At 32.9% G+C, this 15,760-nt stretch overlaps 2 protein-coding genes across 4 annotated transcripts in view; both read right to left on the bottom strand.

Moving 5' to 3' along the window:
* The window catches only part of LOC105343022 (mucin-5AC), a 156,921-nt gene that overhangs the window by 99,197 nt on the left and 41,964 nt on the right, over positions 1 to 15,760 (bottom strand). The gene's annotated exons all lie outside the window — the stretch shown is intronic.
* Positions 2,228 to 12,788, bottom strand: LOC136271205 (uncharacterized). Of its 3 annotated transcripts, XM_066070690.1 has the most exons (6): positions 12,712 to 12,788; positions 11,585 to 11,602; positions 11,159 to 11,494; positions 9,180 to 9,497; positions 6,505 to 6,607; positions 2,228 to 3,222 (listed from the first exon to the last, which is right to left on the bottom strand). In XM_066070690.1, exons 1-6 carry the CDS (start codon positions 12,755 to 12,757, stop codon positions 3,048 to 3,050), a joined length of 996 nt encoding a protein of 331 aa, XP_065926762.1. In that variant the 5' UTR covers positions 12,758 to 12,788; the 3' UTR covers positions 2,228 to 3,047. The 3 variants fall into 3 exon arrangements, 1 of the variants encoding a protein (XP_065926762.1); XR_010709077.1 differs by lacking the exons at positions 9,180 to 9,497; positions 11,159 to 11,494; positions 11,585 to 11,602; positions 12,712 to 12,788 and adding an exon at positions 6,993 to 7,400; XR_010709076.1 differs by lacking the exons at positions 9,180 to 9,497; positions 11,159 to 11,494; positions 11,585 to 11,602; positions 12,712 to 12,788 and adding an exon at positions 6,978 to 7,396.

Genomic DNA, 15,760 nt, shown 5'->3' with positions numbered 1-15,760 from the left:
ACAGTATAAACAACCCTCTTAGGTACTGACATATATTTTATAAAAGGTATGCATTTTACAGCATTGGGTACATCGAGTTCAAGTTTTGACGCAGCATAGTGATTGGGTACTTCTTGAAATATTCCATTCCATATCATTGCAATAACCCCTGAATTTTTCCCTCTATGACACTAGCACAGTCAGTTGATGCACACACAAAGGTGAAAGATCATTTATGTTCTGCTTTGAGTTTATCAAGCCATGTCATTCTTTTGTAGTGCCTGATTTATTCGCTCAAATACGCCCACAACATGGCAATGCTTTAAATTTACGATAACGATCATCTCTTTTTGGGCATGGCCATCTAGTTTATAACGTAGATAGCTTTTGTTAATCACATAAATGCACTAAGCGTACTACAAGTAAGTGTTGCCACAACCATGCCCTTCCTGCAACTTCTTTTTGTTAAAAAGATTTTTCCATTAGACTTGATATGCAAAAGTCAAGGAAGAGAACTCCCTTGTCTGGATGGTATTTATACCCACTTTCTCAAAAATTCTGTTCATATGGTTAAACATATTAATTTTAGTGAGTATGGGAAATATTTCCTCTTTCAACTTTTCGTCATAATTAAGACAAACCAGGGGTCTGTAATTGTTTTATAACTTACATGTTCAAGGGCAAGTGATACAACAAAGGACTATATGCGGTATTACATATTTCTCGCCCCCAAAATTAAAGTTTAATAAAGAGCTTTAAAAATAAGGTTAAAGAGAGTTAAAATCATAATAAAGTAATTGTTGTAGAGGTTATCATCACATTGACGTCAAAATGTAGAAATGGCGTCCTAAAAGTTGTCATTTTTTTTTTTTTTATAAATTAATGATTTGAAGCAAACAATGGGTGTTTTCGGACGGTTTTTCGACTGGGAAACATCGCGCGCATGCTTGCTTAAGTACTATTTTTAACGATATGTTTAATTATTTGAACAAAAAAAATGTTAAAATTGTACTTAAGCAGACCTGCGCTCTTTACTACCAAATGCACAATATGAAGAAAGAATGACAATATTTTTATTTGTTTGCAAAATTGCGGGAATTAGCCCGTTTTGGTGACGTCATAGATAAACAGCTATTGGACAATGTTGACTAATATCAAGATTATGTGGCAGCCACCCTCTGTATAAAGTTTAATAAAGTTTTAATTTTGATACGATACCATTTCGAAATTGGTTAAAATTGGTGGCAGATAATTGACCATATCAAATATAGTCCCTTCACTTGCCAGACTTAAAAAAAATGTTTGTCCAACAAAAAAACAAGAAACATTTTACAATTATAACTTTTAAGATTTATTGAAATCATGATTATGATCGTATATATCCATTTACATTTAAGATTTTTCCCAAAGTTTATGGTCTTCAGGCTCCGCTACATATTTTTGAGCAAAGCAGGACTTAACCAGCTCTGACATCTCGTCATTCGACATTTTGCCAGTTGATTCCCAACAAATACAATAAATAGTATTGTGGGTTTAGCTATATTTAAAAGGGCATACAATGTCTTTATAAACCGAAGTTGTCCTCATTTTAGAGAGGCTTTTAAAGTATTGGACTGCCTGTTCTCCTTGTAGTCATTTTCTTGAGGAAAGACTAAGGAAAAGAATGACAGTGTCCCAGTAACGGATTTTCTGCCAAAGACAGCAAATCCATGTCTATCTGCTGTCCAATTGCTGTGTCCTATGGTGTTTTGTTTGGCTCACTCGCATCTTTACATTTTTACCTTATGGACGAAGATGCAAAGGTGCAATGGCGAAAATGCAAAGTTGCGAAGGCAAACGAGAAGTGAGAAGACAGAATGGCGAAGTGCAAAGATGCGAAGACGAAGGAATGATATTAATATCGCTCTTTCGCATTCACACCTTCGCATTTTCGTCTTCGCCTTTCTTTCTCTATTTCGGTCAATTACATACAATTTTATTCAGGTATCGTTTTCGCCCAAGCTTTTTCGCATGATCTTGTTTGTTTTTAGTGCGCATGCGCCAGACAGTGTGGCGGCCATTGTACTAGCTATAAAACATCATTAATTTTTAAGGTTATCTGATATATCTTTTTACTGGTCGCTAAGCCTAATCATCATGTACTCCATATAAAATGTACTGCATACAACAGTGTGTATGTTTTTCCAGATTTCTGCCACTTACGCCAGTCTGCTTACCCTGATTCAATATTATGGGTTTTTAAACACAGTAACATTTGAATTTCATTATACAAGGCGAGAGTGCAAGGATGGGAGTGGTCCCAACTGCAAAATATGCATTTGATAGCATATATGATACAAATTACAATACTGCAGTCATGTTTATTCTAAAAGCGAACAGTTTAAAAAACCTCCTCTATATACACGTACAAAATACTGTCAAATTCTTGATTTGTTTAGAAATAAAAAAACACCCAGATACGCAAACACGTATACACACAATAACTGCGCTTATTTCTGTTTACCACCAATTAAATAATAAGAGAAGGTGGAATACAATCATTATGTACAATACACAAAGTAAGGTGAAAAATAGTAATCAATCGTTTGCACTGAAACCTATATCAAAAGCAAATATTTCTAAAAGTTAAATGGCTATAACACAAGCATTCTGTATTGTAAAATTGTTGGAGCTCTTTACGGTGAAACAAACAACAGTCCGTACGTCATTGTCAACATTTACATGCATAATACATTCATTATATGAATTACATAATACAAAATCTACACATATATGTACATGTATATGCACTGATGTTTGTTCGAGTATTCCGTGTTAAACTCGTATTTTTAGCTTAAAAAACTAGTACAGTTTTCAAACTTTTTGATTTCCAGTTATTATCAATATACTATAATAACATTTATTTTCCAATTTGTGTGGTTTTCTTTGCATTCCAATGTTACATTTATTACATAAATACTCAGCAGTTTTCATGAATATATAATATCAACCACAAAAGTGTAATACTACTTCTTATACATGTATTAAGTCCAATTTCAGGCAAGGTGAATTTCAACTTTTAGAAAAGTTTATAAAACATTAGTGTTCATGTTGTTTTCCTGGCGTGTGATCGATTCGTACTGGTTTTCAGATTCTCTTGCTGCCGTATTTCCTAGTTCTGTGTAGGTTTCAGCATTCGGTTCACTTCCCCCTCGATTGCTCATTATAACGTTTGAGTTAGTTTTATCCTTCTTAGACTTGTTTCTAAAATATGGAAAAGGTAAACTTTTTATTAATGTGGGCTAAATGCGTACGATTTCTTCGTAATATTTATAAATTTTTACATTTTCCAGTGTCTTTGCCTGTGATACCACTATTTATCAATTTTGTACTATATAACCCATAACTTCAAATGACGCCAAATTGAGGCGCCAGTGGGGTTTGCTTATTTATTCAAATATTTAAACATACGATGGCTTAAAATTACATAAATATAAGTAATAAAGAATCTTTCTTTTACTATTTTGAGGTGATAATTTCGGTCGGCGCTATAAAGCCCTTTGGCCCTTGTCTGTGACAACAGTACGAATTGATTTTGTATCGAAAGTCGATGATTTGTTTTATTTTTTAATCGTTTAACTGCTGAACATCTTATAAATATAAGTACTAAAGCCCCTTTCACAATTGGCGCACGATCAGAAGCGACAAAATATTCGTGCAACCGAAAACATTAGACATGAATCTTAAACTGTTGCCGAGTTAATCGCATTTGAAAAGGTATTCGTACAAAATTCACACGATCTAAGCGAGCGTTGTGTGATGTAAACGCATTAAATCTTGCGATATATATTGCGTCTATGTGCGGCTGTTGTACAATGAAAGTGACTGTTTAAAGATAATGCAATAGGATCGCGCGAGAGACCAGGTGATCGGACGATTGAACGTGCACCAATGCGATTGGACGTGCGATCATACGTTCCATGGTATGAATGCTCGTGCGAGGCAGAGAGGGTATATACCGCAAATTGTCGACGCTCTTCAGTAGAAATAGTTGGAAGCGAGAGAACATGCCGCCCAAGAAGAAACAGAGACGGAGCAGCATATCATTAACATGATTTTCTTTATATCACGAAACCAACTTTCTATGATTCGAAATTATGAAAGAAAAGTTAGACAATAACATACGAAATCAAACAATCATGACATTATTGCTATTGAAAAGTCAGACAATTTTTAGAAATCAAAGTTTAAACATATGTTGTTGGTTTAAAAAAACAAGAGGCCCATGGGCCACATCACTCACCTGAGAAACAATAGGTATGATAAAATCAGCTTAATGGAGTCATAATAAAAACTATCTAGACAATGTACAATAATACATAATACATACTTTGTATCTATACTACCTGAGGATGCTTTCACACAAGTTTCAGCTTTCCTGGCTGATTAGTTTCTGAGAAGAAGATTTTTAAAGATTTACTCTATATATTCCTATATAAAACTTCGACCCCCCCCCATTGTGGCCCCACCCTACCCACAGGGATTATTATTTTCACAACTTTGAATCTACGCTACCTGAAGATGCTTCCACACAAGTTTCAGCTTTGCCGGCTAAGTTTCTGAGAAGAAGATTTTTAAAGATTTACTCTATATATAAACTTTGACACCCCATTGTGGCCCCACCCTACTCCCGGGGGCATGATTTTCATAACGTTGAATCTACATTACCTGAGGATGCTTCAACACAAGTGTCAGCTTTCCTGGCTGATTAGTTTCTAAGACGAAGATTTTTAAAGATTTACTTTATATATTCATATGTAAAACTTCGATAACCCATTGTGGCCCCACCCTACCCCCTGGGGCCATGATTTTCACAACTTTGAATCTACACTACCTGAGGATGCTTTCACATAAGTGTCAGCTTTCCTGGCTGATTAGTTTCTGAGAAGAAGATTTTTAAAGATATACTCTATATATTCATATGTTAAACTTCGACCCTCCATTGTGGCCCCACCCTACCCCCAGGGGTCATGATTTTCACAACTTTCAATCTACAGTACCTGAGAATGCTTCCACACAAGTTTCAGCTTTTCTGGCTGATTAGTTTCTGAGAAGAAGATTTTTAAAGATATACTCTGTATATTCCTATGTAAAATGTCGACCCCCCATTATTGCCCCACCCTACCCCTGGGGGTCATGATTTTCACAACTTTAAATATACACTACCTGAGGATGCTTTCACACAAGTGTCAGCTTTCCTGGCTGATTAGTTTCAAAGAAGAATATTTTTAAAGATTTACTCTATATATTCCTATGTAAAACTTTGATCCCCCATTGTTGCCCCACCCTACACCCGGGGGTCATGATTTTCACAACTATGAATCTACACTACCTGAGAATGCTTTCACACAAGTTTCAGCTTTCCTGACTGATTAGTTTCTGAGAAGAATATTTTTAAAAATTTACTCTATATATTCCTATGTAAAACTTCGACCCCCCCCCCCATTGTGGCCCCACCCTACCCCCGGGGATCATGATTTTCATAATTTCGAATCTACACTACCTGGGGATGCTTTCACATAAGTTTCAGCTTTCCTGACTGATTAGTTTCTGAGAAGAAGATTTTTAAAGATTTACTCTATATTTTCATATGTTAAAATTCGACCCCCCATTGTGGCCCCACCCTACCCCTGGGGGTCATGATTTTCACAATTTTGAATTTACACTACCTGAGGATGCTTCCACACAAGTTTCAGCTTTCCTGGTCTTATGGTTCATGAGAAGAAGATTTTTGAAAATTTCTCGAAAATTTTCATAAATTCCTAATTATCTCCCTTTGCAAAAGGGGGTGGTCCTTAATTTTCACAACTTTGAATGCCCTTAGGCTAAGGATGCTTTGTGCCAAGTTTAGTTGAAATTGGCCCAGTGGTTCTTGAGTAGATGTTGAAAATGTGAAAAGTTTACAGACAGACGGACAGACAGACAGACGGACAGACGGACAGACGGACGACAGACAAAATGTCGGGACCAATCAAATCTAGCATTAAGTCCTTCGGTCTTTATTGGATTTGCTCACCCCCAACATTATTTGATCGCCTCCTCTTACTCATAGAATGATTTCTTATTCTTTAAACGGTACAATTGCTAAAAATTATAAACATATTAGTAGTAAGGGGTCATTATTGGAATATCATAAGGTCTCCAAATACAGTCGGGATGATTAAATCAAATAAAGCCCGTTAGGAATTATGATTTACTTTATCAATCCGGGCCATATTTGATCCCTTCATAATGCTAAAAAATGATTTCTTATTCCTTAAATATAAGACTGCAATGACCTCAAAATGGATTTTTTCACATTTCTTTTAAATTTTCATTTGTATACTTAAAAACCTTCTTTATATCTGATGGTATTTGGTTTTATTGAGCATTATGTGGATTTTCTAATAATTCCTCAAAACTCGGAGATACGTTTAATTTGTGTGTAAAACGGTTTACAAAAATAAAACTAAATTTAAAATTGCAAGCAAACTTTATTATACATACCTCGATTTGATGTTAATATAAAAGTATATATTCAGTATTGTTGAAAGTGTTGAAATCACCACGAATATAGCCAATGGGATTTGTAAAGACAACAACGACTCGGCTGGAATAAGAAAACATAATCTTTTCCTAATATAGAAGTGGAAAAATTGTCGCTGTTCTGGAAGGGGTGTGATACGGATCCAATCAGTGTTCATATCGATATCAACTGTGAAAGATCCGTATCTGCTTTGGAGACAACATAACAGTTATACATGTAGTACAATAAGATGCATCGCATATCCAAAATCTCTGTATTTTTGCTGGGAATGTTATTAAAAGGTATGTAGCAAGAATATGCTAATGAAAAAATATCGACAATATTTTGCAGTTCCAAACTAGAATTCAAATATAACTAGAAGAGAATATGAAAATCTTCTTGTGAAGCTAACTATTATTATCATTTCCCTAATCATATATTGAAAAGAAGATACCACTACGGTGATCACATTTTAGTTCCTCTGACGATTTTTTCTTGTTGATTGCAGATGTAGCAATAAGTTCCGTAAATGAAACCACACTCCGAATTCAGTCAACTGCTTTTCAAATCGATAAAACTAGAAAGTGGAGACCAAAAGTAATGAATAACGTCATGTTTTGGGGTAGACCTTTCCTGATTGGCTTTTATATATGTCGTTAAAAATAAAACAGCAGAATAATAAAGACATCAATTGATAAATGTGCAGAGATAAGTCAGTTAAAGGACTGGTTAGAAAAAAAAATAAGGAAGATGTCCAGATCAGTTACTTATTGCTAATGAAGGAGAGCTGGCTTCATGTGTAGGAAAAATATTCACATTGCGGTAACATGTTTTACTGACAATTGCTAAAGCAAAAATTATTGTATGATAATTGTAAATTGTAAACGTTAGCTATTAATTCAGAATTATTTGATTTTAAAATTCCTAATATATGCAAAGGTAACGTTTTAACAGTAAAATTAAGTATTATGTATGTTGTAGGACATTGCCATTTCAGGGATCTGTATCCTTTCAATATACTCTCGTATAATAAGCGCACATTTTCATGCGTGTCTTGGAAAAAATGAACTGATGAACTGAACAAAAGCTATTTCATTTCATGTTTCGAAGAACTACAGTGAAGGATTTGTAAATCAGATTTTAAAACTACGATAAAAAACTTGTAGTTTTTATCTTTTTAAAATTGAGATAAGTACTATTTATTTACATGTACTACCACACGGTAAATAAAAAAATTTAAACATAACAACCATGCATTATCTCTGAATTCATAGATCTAATATTGGTGCGAGATATTTACCGATGGGAGAAAGATCGGCTGGGTTTCTGATGAGATATTAAGATATTGATGAAGAATTCTTTTATATCATGAATATGACTGGTTTTGTCCGTTATAAAGTATAAACTTATGTCTCATAAAATTAAAAAAAATACATGATTATATATTCCAACTAAGTCGGACAACATGAAAATTAACATTTAATTTGGTTTTTCAATCGATAAGATTGTATAATATTATTTGATATATTGGTCACCCGAAATGTATAATTTACATAAATTTTGCTTACAATGCATTGTTCAAAATTTAAATTCAGTTAAATTAACTTAAGAGTCAATGAACGAGAAGGCAAATTCAGACTTGTTTTTATTTTCTATGTACAAAATTTAGAGATGAACAGCAGTCATGCCGCAAGTAGACTGGAAGCCAATGAAACACCTATCTAATGTAAGACATCTGTGTATAACCCGTCCAGATTTTAATATCGGCTCGCGCATGAAGTTTCAGGTGATAGATTATGAAAATAAAATTCACAACTTTTCAAAAATGGCACATTGCGTTTCGGAACTTTACTTTCGATTCAACCTTCATCCTCTTTCATTGATGAATGAGCTCGTCCACCAACTGATTCGTCGACGGCAAAGTCCACTCAGTTACGCAACTCATTCCACAAATCACTACAACTATTGAAGCCGAACAAGAATAGACTGATCAATAAAGCCATTTGATTATTTTCTTTATAGAATTTGGTTTATACATAGAGGACTTAAAACGATTAATGCGTGTTTTAATGATATATATTTACTGAAATGCATGAAAAGTTTCTGCACTTTTTTTACGCGTAGACTCAAAAAGTCTAAAAACTGATTGTTTTTGATTGATAGTAATTTTTAAACTGACATCAACACACACACACAACAAAATATTAAACATTACAGTATATTTTTAATGAAATGAGTGTTCATGACAGTTAGTATGTACATTTATTCATGTAGAATCATGCAATTCTAAAAATTTAAAAATGGCATGCTTTTCCGGATATAATCAAGTTAATTTCAATGTTGGATTGGTCAAAAAGAAAAAAAAAGTGTTCATCCTAAATTCAATTTCTGTTTAGAAAATGTATGACAGAAATTTGAAATTCTCTCTAAAAATATATTTTAAAAATTAGTTTTATCAGTAACCATATTATATGAGTAAACAAATATGCATTTGCAGAGTTCCATATCAAATGTGCAAATAAAATGTAACAACTAAAGATGTCAGTTAAATTATATAAATGTTTTTCAAAAGGTTATAAAATTTTACATAATCAAAGTAACATTTCCTTTTTTCCGATCAAAGTTCATTGTTTAAATCTTTAAAAGCAACACTTACATATCATTTTCTGTGAATCATCTGGTGTTGTTTTCATGGTCGAAGAACTAAAACTGACACTATCCGTTTCCTTTGAATTTGTGATGACATCTGTATTCATATTATTTGTAACAAGGGATTCTTTTGATGGCTCAACGAAAGAGGTTGACCTTGAGTGGGTTGACGGGGTTGTTGTTGTCAGTATTGATTTTAAATTTGTTGTTGTTGATGGTGTTGTTGATGTCGTTGATGTTGTTTTCGAAGTTGTCGTTGTTGTTGATCTTGTTGTTGATGCTGTTAATGCTGTGCATCTAACACTCAAATCTCCATCGTTGCCACCTGAAGAGATAAAAAATTACTGAATGTCTTAATTTTTAAGAATATTTTACTGCTTTTATATAGGAATAACGTGATATCTACAGCGAACCGTACGCGCATAATTTTCGCGCATGTAACATTTTTTAATGTTACCCGTTGCTAAGTGCGTTGCTAACGCTGAGGGTAATAGAACGGATTATGAACTTCGTCTTAACCAATCAGATTTCAGTATTTAACATGAAAGTATAACAATATATAAATAGTGCCTGTTTGGGAGGGTAACAGTTGAAATTGACAACCCGAGAAAACCATTGTCGAGCGACGCGAAGCGTACAAAAGCATTTTACAATTTGTTTACTGCATGGGTGTCTAGAAAGCGGGGGTGGGGGTGGGGGGGGGGGGGTAGCGGGGAGAACCCCACCCCAGGAAAATTTAAAAAAAAAATTAATTTCCATAGATTTACCAAAAATTCAAAATTTGCGTCGGACCCATCTCCTTGCACCTCTTCGGCAAACTCAGTATTCATCGGAACCCCCACCCCCCCCCCCCCAATTAATTTCTGGATCCGCGTATAAGATGGTCTTATAAAAATGATATCTGCAACAAACTCAGTATTCATCGGACCCCCCCCCCCCCCCCCGAATTAATTTCTGGATCTGCGTATAAGATGGTATTATAAAAATGATATCTGCAACAACTTTTTGATAAAAAAAAAACACAGGAACTGCAAGACCTTCTTTGTAGGATTTAAAATACAAATATACATGCCCGGTGAGCTTAAATTTTACACAGTGGATGAAGCAACCATAAGAAGAGGCTAAGAGTTCAACCAATTTTTTTATTATTTCTTAAAAATCAAATAAATTTAAAAACAGGAGGCGCATGGGCCACATCGCTCACATGAGGAACAATAGGTATGATAAAATCAGCTTAATGGAGTCACAATACAAACTATCTGGACAATGTACAATGATACATGTAGATCCTATGAAATAAAGTCCATTTTCCCCCTGGATATTCTTATGTTTATAAACATTAGACTTTGTTCTATATTCCAGAGAAGTTTTTAATACTGAATGGTTTTAAATTTGAAATATAAATTCCACTCCAGTTTAATCACCAAAGCAGCAATAGCATTAATTTGGTGTTCTTTTTCTAGGAGTGTTTTTGAAGTTTCAATATGTACACAATCTACTGCTTACTATAGATGAATATCAATGAATTTCCAGAGAAAAACAATGTTCTTTTTGTTAATGTGTAAAATAACTGTCAGTGCGTCGTAGGACACAGAAAGACGTCGGTACGATTTACTTGCAGGTGACTTACGACGCCGATGTTCTTACTGCCTCTCACAAGACAAACTTACGTCTGGACACGCAAATTGTAAGTCAAAAGTACGCCGAGTTCGTGCACCGCACGTTTCGAGTGCATGCCAACTCGTTTTTAAACAAACTTGTCCGTGACACCTATGACTCGATTATTAAACATTCGTTTGTTTTACGTTGCATCCTCAATCAAATCAACACGATATTTAACGATCAGCCACAGGAACCACGACTGACGTAGCATACGCACAATCCCCAAACACGTCCGACCACTTCTGACTTAGGCTTTAGGTCTTCAAACTATAGCTACTTCTTCATTGAATGTTAAAGGAGAAGAGAGAAATAAACGTATTTTACCGTATTGACGAATCTGAAGACATTGATGAAACATTCCCTGTTTGGAAAGTTTTATGTATTCCGCTTGTACATGCACTATCTGATTACTTTGGACGTTTAACGAATGGTTAGACCCTGCTGGGGCTGCGCAGTCGAACATAAAGTCATCGTTAATTTTGACTTGTGTATTGCATTTCTCTGAAGTTGATTTCTTCGACAACAATAAGAGGTTCCCAGTAAATTTTGGGGTCACAGTGCAGGTACATGGACTGTTGATTTCATAGAAGTCTATATGTATAACTAGATCGTTATACACTGATGGGTTACATCTAGATATAAGTACACCGGTGTCGTTTGCTACAGAAGAAAAAGAAAACTTAAATCGTGGATTCAATATTCCTCTGATTTTGACTTGAATAATAAATGAAACAAATATGTTGTACTTACAATTCAGTAAACATTGTCCTAAAAAGAGATGAATAAAATATAATTTCTTGAATGTGTTTTTAAGCAAAGAACATTTTCCTAAAATGAGTCTATAATAAAGAAATGATGCAAAGAGAAATGAAATAAATAATTAAATTGATGTATCAAAATTCAATATGTTAATTTAATCACATAAAACGTTTCTATAAATATTCAAATAACCATCTCCTGTATAGAATATATAGACAAAATACATGTACAAGTGTCATATTTGAGAACAATATATTGCTCTGCCTTTTCGTTTTGAATAAAATCTATAATTTAGCATAAACATAACATAACAGATAATTATTCAATTTATAATTGATGTGTCACCGAAAGGCTCCGAATATTAACTAAAATAACTAAAGCATTTTTAATTTGGTATACCGATCGATTATTTTTGGATCAAGATTGGATATAGTAATAAGCTAATTAAAGTAGTCAAACAATCACCCTATCAGTGATTGTAACAGTTCATTCTAAAGCACCAAATAATGGCAAATATTGTTTCTTTTGTGGATTATTTAAACAACAATTTATGATAATATTAATTATTTTAATAAGTAGAAATATTAACAAAATAAATATCATTTCAAGCTAAAAACACTAACTAATGCTTTGAATTTAGCATTGATTTCAGAATATTATATCCTTGGGTTTTTTTTCATAGCCAAAAATGATACCAATGGCATAATGAGACTTCCTTCATTCCCTCCATAATATTGTGCAACAAACCGGCTTTGAAAAAATTTAGTTGATTTTCGATAACTTTATTTCATCCGTCAGAAATATGCTCAAAATTGAAGCTTCTGTATTACATGTACACAAAACTCAATGCATTGTATAATGATACAATATAGTAAATACTATAATTATACATATAATTAAATGTTAAATAGGATATTCTAATTACCAAATTGACAGGTTAAATACATTGTCCGTTTAAAATAACTACACATAGATTGTACTTAAGATGAAAATAAAGTATGCGGATTACAGTTTTTAGAAAATAAGAAAATTTTTCAAATTGAATTCAATGTATACTAGAAATAACAGCTGCTGCATTGTTTCATTACTTTGTAATTAAACAGAACAGTTAAACGAACCTTTTGAAGTGACAAGGAAGACAGAGGCCAGCAACCAGCAGAACATTTCCTTCTTTTTACTCAAGGTCTAAAAAAATAACTAGAGAGATAACAAATGATAACCCTTACATACAAGTTTAAAAATAGAGTCGAGTCATTTAAATATTTAATTGTTTTAATGAATCAGATATGACAATCTAGTCAAAATACTTATAAACTTATGACTGCTTCAATAAATGATAGCCTTAAAGAAGATATTTTTAAAACCTCTTCAAATGGTGTGTTCTCTTTGCCTGACAGTGCAGTAAAGCTTGTGTTATCTTCATATATGTCAATACTGCATTAAATTTAACTGTTTTTATATAAGGGATATCATTTGTACACTAACAATATAACTTGCATAAAATATCGACTACTCCTGGTATTCACATACACATATTGCATTATATTCTTTGATGCCAGAGAAGTGCATTTTAATCATTCTTCCTAACACCTCTTAAGAGAAAATGACCGCCAATATTAAATACTGTCACTAAGCAAAATCAATAAATGTACAAGCTCTTGGTCGGCAGACATATTACTCATTCTTTTGTGTTTAAAAACAATACAAAATCAATTAAACATAATAATAGAAAAAAATATTTGAAATTTATTTTTTGCTTAAAATTCAAGTACATGTATTAACCGCAATCAGATTAAGTTGAACACTCTGTATGTATTTATTGATGTAAAAGTCATGTTGATAGCTTCAGAAATCTTCAGCAAGCTTTTAATATATGGTTTTTAATTGCTTTCACACTAAATGTATATTATCCATGTCCGCCTTAAAAATGATATTTCTTTATAAGAGTTGTTTATCTGTTATCTAATCTATTGAAGTATGCTTAATAAATAATTTATACTGTTAAATTATATTGGGTGTGTTTTCTATCGATTGCTAACAAGCAAATACATATTCTTTGAAAATGACATTCCTAAATATATTTCTGAATAAAGAAATTGTTGAAAGAAAAATAATTTATGTTGAACAAAAGATTAAGCAAATTAAGATTTAAAAATGTGGTATCTCACTTTATTGAAAGCTTATAGAAATAAAAATCTAAGTGATGTCACCCTTGAAGAAAGTAATTTTGTGGAATCACACACTTTAAATATCTTAGAATCCTAAAGAGCTTTATAATGTTTGATCAATTCATCAGGCATTATTTTTTCAATAATTAAAAAAAGGTAGATAAACTCTTTACATGTATCTAATGTTTTTATGTGTAAAGTGGTGAACTACATAGGATTGTGAACCAATTATCAAGAAGCTGATGATAAAGTTAGATTAGAGATACATGGGTTATCTTTTTCATATTTTTGAAAAGACGTCTTTGTGCAAACTGGTGAACTATAAAGCTATTAAAATAACTTCTTCTGATAATAAAGAGCAGAACATTTCCTGATAGACTCTTGTGAGGTTTATCCAAGGAGAAAACTTCTAATCCAAAATAGAACTTCCGGAGTTACAGTTGGCTATTGGATAAACTAGTTCACGCTAAAATTAACACGGATTTTTGTCTCCTCAATATATATTTTGCCTCCTGATGAGTAATTGCTCGATTAGAGGGAGATAGGTCATTGGCTGTTTTGTTTGAAATGCATATCATATTTTTAGAACTGTTTTGATTACATTTTCCAATTACCATTTACCATCTTAATTGATTCTTTAGTGTATCCTCCATTCGGCAGCTTTTCATCTACAAGGAAGGCAGATGCAAGAAACAAGCAGAAAAGGTTTCTTATTTTACTCGAGTTTTAAATAACTAACTCGGTAAAAATTATTACTCCGACGCGCAAGTTTCAAAAAATAGTCTTCATGTTGTTTTGATATTTAGAACTTTTTTTTATAAAGTCAAATATTAATGATATAAAAACTGATTCAAAATCCATATAAACTCTGTGCCGTCTTAATAAATGATAATTTTTTAAAACACATCAAACTTCTTCAAATGATTTTACACGGTGTATTTGCAATGCATAAAAAATGCAGTTATGCAAAAATTCTCTCAAAACTCAATATGTACTTGCACTATTTAAAATCCCTTTTTGTATGTGTTGAGAACATTTATACAAAAACAAAAACAATCGAAATTATAGAAATTTATCATTAACAAACACTAAAATATATATTGATGTAAAAGTCATGCTAATAGCTTCTGCAATTTTAGCTGTTAATTTATAGTTTTCTATTGCTTTTCACATTACATGCATATTACACATATCTGCCTTAAAGGCTCGATAATTCCTTGTAACTGGTGGCAAACTGGTATCAAATCTATTTAGGTATATTTTACTCTAGAAGCGGTGTGACACTACTTACTGTATCGTGTCTTCCGTACACTATGGAAAATAAAAAAAATGATAGGTGAAATTATTTTTGTTGTGTTTTCTGTCGATTTCTAATAATCAACGACATTTTCTGTTAGCATCTTATTCTTTTACTTCTCTCGGAAAAAACAGTTAAAAAAAATATAATACAATCGAAGCTAACCAAAATAGCGAGCGAAGATTTAGACAAAAAGTTTGTATGCAACTTCATTTTAATCTAGTTAAAATAAATCTCGAAATGATGTCACCCTTGTGGCAAGCCACTTCGTTATTTACAAAATTTGAATCTCTCTTTTAATCTTTAAATGCGCTAAAAGGTAGGATGAAATGAACACAATTGGGATTTTAAAAATAATACAAACCTCCATGAACTCTGTATCTGTTCTTTGTGGATAAATTGGTAAACTGCATGAGAAGTGTAAGAACAAAAATCCTTCGAGAGACTGCCGATAATAATAGATAAAAGTCACTTTGGCTCTATATTAATTTTCTTGTTCCGTTTAATAAAAAAAATCCTTGAAAAGATTGTTTATGTGCAACTTTATTGGCGAAAAAGATAGTGATACCACCAGGCTAGATAATAATTCAAGAGCAGGAACTTTCTTGTTATGCTAGTGCGAGGGTTATCAAGGGATAGAACGTCTGAACTATAATAGTGGAGTTTCCGGAGTAGAAGTAAAGCCTGACATTTGCAGTTACC

This window comes from Magallana gigas, chromosome 9 (genome assembly GCF_963853765.1).
Source record: "Magallana gigas chromosome 9, xbMagGiga1.1, whole genome shotgun sequence".
Classification (NCBI taxonomy): Eukaryota; Metazoa; Mollusca; class Bivalvia; order Ostreida; family Ostreidae; genus Magallana; species Magallana gigas.
This window is presented reverse-complemented; position numbering and strand designations above follow the sequence as displayed.

Bases quoted from the DNA above. Each gene is read 5' to 3' on its own strand.
- LOC136271205 (XM_066070690.1), bottom strand. From the start codon at position 12,757: ATGTTCTGCTGGTTGCTGGCCTCTGTCTTCCTTGTCACTTCAAAAG. The intron at 6,608-9,179 runs GTAAGTGTTGCT...TTCTTATTCCAG, and splicing joins TGATTCACAGAAAATGATAT to CCGAGTCGTTGTTGTCTTTA. The intron at 3,223-6,504 runs GTATGTATAATA...TCCATATTTTAG, and splicing joins TATATTAACATCAAATCGAG to AAACAAGTCTAAGAAGGATA.